This window comes from Beauveria bassiana (assembly GCF_000280675.1).
Source record: "Beauveria bassiana ARSEF 2860 unplaced genomic scaffold BBA_S00006, whole genome shotgun sequence".
NCBI lineage: Eukaryota > Fungi > Ascomycota > Sordariomycetes > Hypocreales > Cordycipitaceae > Beauveria > Beauveria bassiana.
The window spans coordinates 263981-272277 of NW_007930841.1; the positions used below are offsets into that span (position 1 = coordinate 263981).

The following is an 8297-nucleotide window of genomic DNA, read 5'->3' on the forward strand; positions in this document are numbered from 1 at the left end:
ATGAAGATTACCTGCCTCAATGTCTTGGGTGTAATTGTGTCTAGGTGACGGTTGCATGCCTATAGACGACGATTTGTAAGATATCAGAGTACAAGCGTGCAGCCTGGTAGGGCTGTACTCCAAACGTTGGTCAGCTTGGCGTCGGATCTTGGCGGAGATCGCGGTTGCTGACCACCCTCAAGCTGGTCTCCTGCAGTCATCTTTTTGATTGTAGCAGCCACCCACACACCCCTCCTACTTCTCCCAATTAACTGACTGAACTTTGACATCTATCCACGTTCTAGACTGTCACATGGAGCAAAGAATCATTTCAACAGAGACTTTTCGTCAAGGGTATATACACTCAATGCCGAGTTCAAACACACAATGTCCATTTTTCGACAACAAAAACGAAAGCACAAGATTCCTCCATCCTAAACCATGGCACAAAAGAACTCTCTTACACACCGCAAATTATGCAAAATCATACAACGTATATACAATAAAAGTAAATTGACTCGGTTTATCCAAAGTCGCTTGGTAGTAGATATAAAAAGATAATTAGATGGAATGCTTCAGCACAAGATTGTGGTGGTTTGTACATGTCGCACCGCTGGGCACAGCCACATCACGGTACACCTAGTAGGTGTAGACAAAGTGAGGGTTCTCCTTGTCCGTCATGTTGGCCCACACCTCAGGCGACTTGTACGCCTCTTCATTTTGCTTCGTCTTGTCGGCACGGCGACGGTTCATCCAGACGTAGTACACAAATAGCAGGCAAGTGATAGCCGCGCAGCCGGCCTGAGTGCCCATAACAGCAAGCTTGGCTGGGCGAAAGTCGGGGGCGTCGCGAGCCTGGAAGGTTTGGGGTCCGATAATGTTGCCCAGAGAAAAGGAGCCCGAGATGACAGCGCAGGCAAAAGCGCGCTTGGTAGCACCGGCGACGTTGACCACGGTCCAGTTGTAGAAAATGGCCAAAGGTGCAACGACGGCATTGACCAGGTAAATACCAGCAAGAATGCCGGAACGGTTGGTGGTGGGCAAGAAAGACATGAGCGCACCACCAATAATGGCGGGGATAATGCAGAGGATGATCCAAGCCCAACGGTGAGAGCCATGACGGATACCATAGCCCACCAAAAGAGTGAAGAAGATGCTGACAACGCCAGACGGCATGTTCATGAGGGCAGCCTGCTTGGGCGAGTACTTGAGGTTGCGAATCAGGGTTGCCGAGTAGGTGGTAACGACGCCGCTGGAGACTGACAGCAAGACGACAGCCAGGAGGAGGAGCCAGATTTGGGGGTCCAGGAGGGCCTCAAAAATCTCCTTGATGCGGAACTTCTTGGAGGAGATGCCGGTCTGGTTGACGGAGACGTGCTTAAGAAGAGCGACCTTCTCCACGTTGGACAGCCAGGTAGCCTGCATAGGGGTGTCGGGCAGAAATAAGATGACAGAGAGACCAATAGCAACAGTTATGCAGCCGAGGGTGACAAACATGGTTCGCCAGCCAGACAGAGCGGCACCAGCGCCCATGTGCTGGAAGCCGTACGAGACGGCACCACCCAGGATCTGACCAAGACCAAGACCAAGATACCAGAATGAGAAGCGAGGAGCTTGCTCAGACTTGGTGTACCACTGGCTGCTAATGATCATCAGAGAGGGACCAATGGTGGCTTCAAAGATTCCCAGGAAAACACGGGAGACTAGCAGAGTCTGAGCGTTGTGGGCGGCAGCACCGCAGGCTGTGGCCACACCCCAGAGAGTGACATTGAGGCCTAGCCACTTGGCGCAAGGAAAGACTTGCAGGAAGTAGATGTTGGGGATTTCGAAGCAGAGGAGACCGACAAAGAGATAGGTAGCAATGTTGGAAAAGTCGTTGCCCTTGAAGTGAAGGTCTTTGGGTAGGCCCATGACGGCGGCGTAGTTGTAGATGACCTTGTCGAGGAACTGGAGCGTGTAGCAGCAGAACATGAGGGGGACAATGCGCCAGTCAACCTTGCGACGGAGTGAGGACAGATTGACGCTGTTGACCTCATTCTCATCGACGGGGCCTACGCTCTGGAGGAACTTCCAGGCAGTGTCGACGTCGGAGCCGGCGGACTGTGGGCGAGCAGCCACGTCTGGCTTGTCTGAGCCGTCGTAGGACGAGTTGGGGCGGACAATGGCGTTGTCTGCCTTTTCAGGGTCGGAAACGGTCGACATGATGATGATGATGATGTGATGAGAGGTTTTGGGAGAAATTAGAGTCGAGAGGGTGAGGTAGAATAAAGAGATTGGAGTATGAGCTGGAAGACGACTGATGTGAGGTGAAACAATGTCTCACGGCAGTGATATGACTGCTGCAGGTTCGTTGGCGAGGTGGAAAGGGAAGTATATATGGGTATAATTATTCAAGACAAGCAAAGGGGAGAATGGTTATTGATGGAGGAGGCTCTCCAAAAGACACGACGGTGTCTCTGGCTCAGTCACGGTGTGAAGGAGGGATGTGGAGGAGATTGAACACGCAGAACAACAGACGAATTGAAGAGGGCTCCAGATGGATTAAAAAGGCAAAATCGACCAGACGCGAGGACGAGGCTTTTCTGGGCAAGAGGCTGGAGCTCAGAGACGATCTCGCCCTGGTCCCGGACCCTTGTCGGCAGGTGAGGCAGCAAAGTGGTGTGCTAGCAGAGACTAGCCGGGCTGGTGGGCTGGCTAGGCGGGTTGGCGGGTTCTACTGGTACTAAGCCGCAACTTGCGAGAGGGCCGAGAGTTGACAGTCGATGGTCGCCCTTGTCTGGCCATGGATGAAGAGAGGAGAAGAGGGTCGCCGCGGATCGGAAACCACGGGACAAGACGAGCAAGTGATGGAGTGATGGAGTGATGGAGAAGAAGGAGGAGTATCCGTAGATGACTGGAGAATATTGAAGAGCGTAGATGAGGTGATGTGGATGAATAATTGGAGCGACCCAGCGTAATGTTGTCTGTTTGCTGCGACTGCCTCGCTTTGTGATACCAGTATCTAACGGTATCTACATTGTCGGTACTTGTCTCAGCTAAACAGCTTGGTAGACAAGTGAGGTAGTACAGCAGCTTGTCGTATCCTTTGCTCCTGCCTACATAACTAGCTCAAGCTCACGGTTTATTTCGCCTGGGCACGCACGCAATCTTGGCTGCCAGCTGGCGCTTGCAGGCATTGGACACACTGCAACACGCTACAACACGCTGCTGGCGGCTTGGCTTTTCTGGCGTTGCTTGGCGCTTCCCCCACTAGACTCATCCACTAATAGGGGGGACTCCGCCTGAAATCCAGCCGCAAACTCCACCAACAGAAAGCTTCGACGGTTGCTGATGGTGCTGTTGTTCAACTGCTTTGTCCAAGTGCCCCAAGTTACCCCCTCCACACAGGACCACCACCACCACCCGCCACCCGCCTTGCGAACGGACCCCTCTACTTTCTTTTCTTCAAATTCCACATCTCGACTGTCAACGGCGTCGTTGATACGATAGGCAGTGTGCGTTATCTCGCTGGCCCAGATATCGGCGTTCCCTTTTCTCGACAATTCAGCGGCTTACTATTTACTCTTCCCCTTCTTTCCAATTGTTACAGTCAGGCCTCCGGAACTTATCATCGTGGCATTCACTGTCAAACGGGTGCGTCGAAGGGGCACATGTTGCCCATGTCCGTCCACATCACATCGCATTATTCTCCAATCGGGATTCGCTTCTTTGACAAACCCATAATTGCCCTTCCTGGTTCACTCAGAGCTACTCGCGATGCTTTGCTGTGGGCCAATTCCCTGTCCGTCGCCGCATTGTAACCCCCCGGCGCAGCTGCACAGCTGGTCTCGGCAAAACCCCACTAGTTGGCCTGCTCTGCTCTGTCTCGCCTCAAAATAGAGTGTCAACGCCTGTCATTTTCTTCATTTTTGTTTCAGCCCATCAAGCAAAAGAAATCTGAAAGTGACGAAACGCAAGCAATGCAAGGGGTTATCGTTAGCCGCCTATAGCGGGCGCCTCAGCACCCCCGATTTTCCGACCTCAAGACGAAGTCAAAGCGACAAGTGGCAACGATCTAACTATGCATTCTTCCACCCATCGCGTGCGGCATGTGGAACGTGTACGATGCGATGGGTCTGATACATCACGCCGCCGAATCATCAAAAGCTGCGCTACACTGGCCGCATTCGGACATGATATCTAACTAATTCTTTGAATGCCGTTTCGTTCGAAGCGCCAGCGACAGTCCTAGCCCATCAGCGCGGTAAAAAGGCTTCAGATGACCGCGCTTCAGTGTCGCATCACCCGCCCCAGTTCCTGCACTAATGAAGCCTTATTTGTCACAGCACCTGTACATCAAGCGCGGATGTTTGTAGCTTGCAATGCAGGTGTTCCCTGACATTTAAGTCTTTTAAGCCAGCTTCTTGCTGATTTTGAAGCCACATCTTCTCTTTTTTCCCATATTTTCACCAACGGCTGGCGATATGCTGCACCTTGTCGCGGGGTAACCTTACGACCTGCCCTACCCAGTGACAGTGACGACGAAGCGAGCCTCTTATGCAGCCAAGATGACACCGAGGTCCTAGTCTTTTTACATAAGGCTCGAAACGAGGCGTGGTCGTCAGGGGTTTCTCCTCATATGTTTCTCTTGAAATCCTACTTACCGGAACAAACCTTTACATTCACGCTTAACAGGTCTCCTTGAGATAAGGAACTCGAAATGAAAAAAAAACTGCGCCCCAAATGGTCGAGTCACGCTTTTTACAAGCTCTGCCCTGAAACAACATCCTTTTTCATACTAGATAAAACCTCTTGCCCCAACTTTTCACATGTGGACTCATCATAAACGTTGAGCAGCGCACGCTGTTGGCAACCTGGTTGGCCATTCAGAATCACGTATGCCTGTCTACACTAACTACCCTAGGGCGCCGCCACGTCCGCTGACTAACTCCCCAGCGCCAACTGGGGAAGGCCCTCAATACGCAATTTCTTCGCACACGAATAATATTATCAGACCAGCCTAGCCAAGACGTTGCTCAACGGGTCTCGCGCCCTTTGTGGCAGGCGTCGAGGTACTTGGGGCCGTGGAAAACGGCGTGGCGCCGCCAAAAATGGCTTTTCCGCACTCCGTAACAAGGCAAGATCCGCGCCGTGTGCTTGGCGAGTTTGAGTGATTTTCCCACTTTGCTTCGATTTTCTGCCAATTTACGAGTTGCGCCAACTTTCGCTTACCCACTTGGAATTGCTGTCGACGTTTCCTAACAGCTAGTGAGCCTAATTTGGTACATGCCCTTGAATTCATCGCTGCGCAAAGCCCAAGAAACTCAAGTCCTGTGGCTAGCAGCATGCTCATATTACTGCCTCAAATATGCAGTGTAAATGTTTGCCATTCGGGCCGCACCGTGAATGATGCTACGCTTCCACCTCTGCTGTCTTAGGCTATGCGTCATGCGACGCAACAGAGGCCTTCCTTCAGTCAGCCCGGTTTTCTGATACCACGAATTCACATACCCCGAAGCGGCTCTTTTAAGCGGCGATGTTGGCTTGCTCTGGCCTTGCGCGTCTGATATGAATCGCTGATATGCAGTTGATAGGGGCATTAACGAATTTCCAGGGCTTCTCCTGGACGTTTACGTCGTGTTCGGGACGAATCTTCAGGTCATTGCCTGCAGTACTGCGCAGATACACGGATTCCATGCACGCGCAAATGCAACTACGAGATGCTACCCATGGCTGCGACGCGTGTCTTTTTTACTGTTTCCACTCGCTCGTACCAACAAGAGACACGGCGCCTACAAAATGGGCTCGCCTTTGCGGCTAAAATGTTGAACGGACCGAATTATATTATATTCATTGGCAGCATCCTCCTTCAAAGACTGGCTATGCTTTTTCTCCAGTGGTACCCGCTTGCGGACCTATATCCCGGGAAGTAAGCTGGAGGAGCCTTGACGCGATTATGTATCGCCAAGGCAATCTCCAGCTGCGCACATCTCCATGGTGACTGGTTGCAAGGCTCTGGCCCTTGCAAAGCAGATGGCACATCCACAATGTCTCGCGAGGACTTGCCGAGCTGCGGGCCAAATCACAACTGCAAGGGGCCCGGAAGTGGGTTGCTTTCTTTGCTGTCGAAATGTGTGATGCGACACTACGCGACTGTGGGCCCCGTTTCTTCAGAATCAGGGCCAGGTCAGGGCTGTAAAGCGTCGCTCCATCAAATCCCCCTGACTGGCTGCATTCCTGGTCTTATGTACAAGGCAAAAGCGAAGAATCTCTTTCAACAAGGATGTTGATGATTTTTTTTTTCTTTTTTTTTTTTAGTTCCGGCCCTAGTTGGGGTAGCTCTTCTTACTAGCTCGACTAGGCTCGGCAACCCGAAATACAGAGGCTGTGAGAGGAAGCTAGTATTAGCGCTACCGGTTTTCCAGTCTGCTCAACAACGAGATGTTTGTCAGTTGTTGTGGTTCTCAGTGCTCGAGGAGAGAAGGGTTACTGTGCGAGAGAAGTGACGACGCACGTATGGGCTCACTTTGGTGCAGAATCTAGCCATCATGCATATAGGTCCGCCCGATATAGGATTGGGGGCTGTGTACCCCAAAGCATATGCTCCGTAAACCAGATTGCCTCAGCACCAATGGTTTAAGCAACCTGTTATTTGCCAGGTTTGTGCAGATGGGCTTTTTTTCCATCGATACTCGATGCAATATGCAGCCATCGAACAAGGATTGCGGCGCGGTCTCGTTTGACATAGATGGTACTACCACGTACGTACTGGTGCACAACCTGCAGGTCTGCATATGCATGCTGCAGAGGACACTGCACCCCATGGCAGCTTAACGGTCGATGCGCCTCTTGCGTGCAGGTTTACCGGCATCTAATAGCCACGTTACTACTGGAGTCTCAGTTGGCTTGCACGACGTAACCAAGGGGAAAAGCCACGGTTCTGGTCTGCTGTCTGTTGCCGATGCGAAATTACACGGCGGCCGTCGCAGCTCAAATTTTACGCAAAGGTCCCTGCCTTGACGAAATATAAAGAATCGATTATTCTTTAGCAATTTATCAAGTCAGATGTTCATTTTCTACAGCTCCATATACGGGCTAGTATTAGGGAGACCGGGGGGAAGCGGCGGCATCAGTTCTTATTACAGATAAGGAGGCCCCATTATGCAAGGAAAAGATCTTACTGGCATGGCGCACAGGTCAAGAAAGTCCCACTATCAAGAAGAATCCTCCCACGGCATAAGTGCATAATGATGGATTCATAGAGAAGCAGCCGTCGGTTATAGCAGACACGTAGTAATAGGGTAAGAGCAGGGATTCTTCTTCCCGCTCCCCTGGTTGGCGGGATGGTGGGGTCAAGAAAGAAAGCATACCCACCAGTTCGGTCGTTGGACTCGTGGCGTTGTTCTGCCGGTGCTGCATTAGGAAGTTCACAAATTAAAGGAGGAGGGGACGGAAGGATTGATACGCGACCAGTGAGGGAGGGACTGGCTTGCAGAGTTGGGACAATGGACAACTTTCTGGAAGAGAGAAAATTCTGTACTCCGTCTTACGAAATAGATTGGGGAAAGAGGGGACATGCAGGGGCAACTCGCTCAACGTTACACTGCACCGTTGGGAGCACTATTCCGTAATTTTTTTTTAAGTGTGTCTTCATGTCGGCCAGTGTGCTGGAGATGGCCACCGACGTAATTACTGGGTAAAAACGCCGCAGTCGACACTAAAAGCTTTTTTTTTTTTTTTTTAAATTAGTTTCTCTGGTACTTTTTTTGGTACTTTTGGTACCACTGCAGCTTCCAGAAAGAGAATGTTCTTTGTACATTGTTTTTGGAAATTTAACTCTCGGTAATTAAATGCAAATGGACTTCAACGTTCTTGAAAGGCTAAACTTAAAGGGCTAAAAAAGAAAAAAAAGCTGGGCGGGAACTGGAGAGCGGTTGGCAAACGAGATGGGACGAATCTGACAATGAGGCACTTTTTGGTTCATCGGGTGTGTAATGGCTTGCCAGACATTGCAAAAGTGAAAGGCTACCACCTATGGGCTACCTCGACCGCTGGCGCCGCCAAGCTATGGCCGGAAGCTTCGAAGCCGTTTGTGCGTGACTGGATAGATGATGACAGTCGAAGAGCACAATATCAAGAATGAGATGCCCTTCATAAAGGCGAGCAAGATGGTGGCTTAGAAGCTATTTAGCTTGCATAATGTTGTTGAGGTGTGTGTGTTTGTGCTTGTGTACGTGTATATGTGTGTGTGTGTGTGTGTGTGTGTGTGTGTGTGTGTGTGTGTGTGTGTGTGTGTGTGTGTGTGTGTGTGTGTGTGTGTGTGTGTGTGTCGTCGTCGT

The 8297-nt window shown here is 50.9% G+C and overlaps 1 protein-coding gene across 1 annotated transcript; it reads right to left on the reverse strand.

Annotated features, from left to right (window-relative positions):
* Window positions 1–618: 618 nt before the first annotated feature.
* On the reverse strand, window positions 619–2181 carry BBA_02834 (allantoate permease; the record flags this gene model as incomplete). Its single annotated transcript, XM_008597931.1, has 1 exon — window positions 619–2181. The coding sequence occupies one exon, from the start codon at window positions 2179–2181 to the stop codon at window positions 619–621; it is 1563 nt and encodes a 520-aa protein (XP_008596153.1).
* Window positions 2182–8297: the final 6116 nt, after the last annotated feature.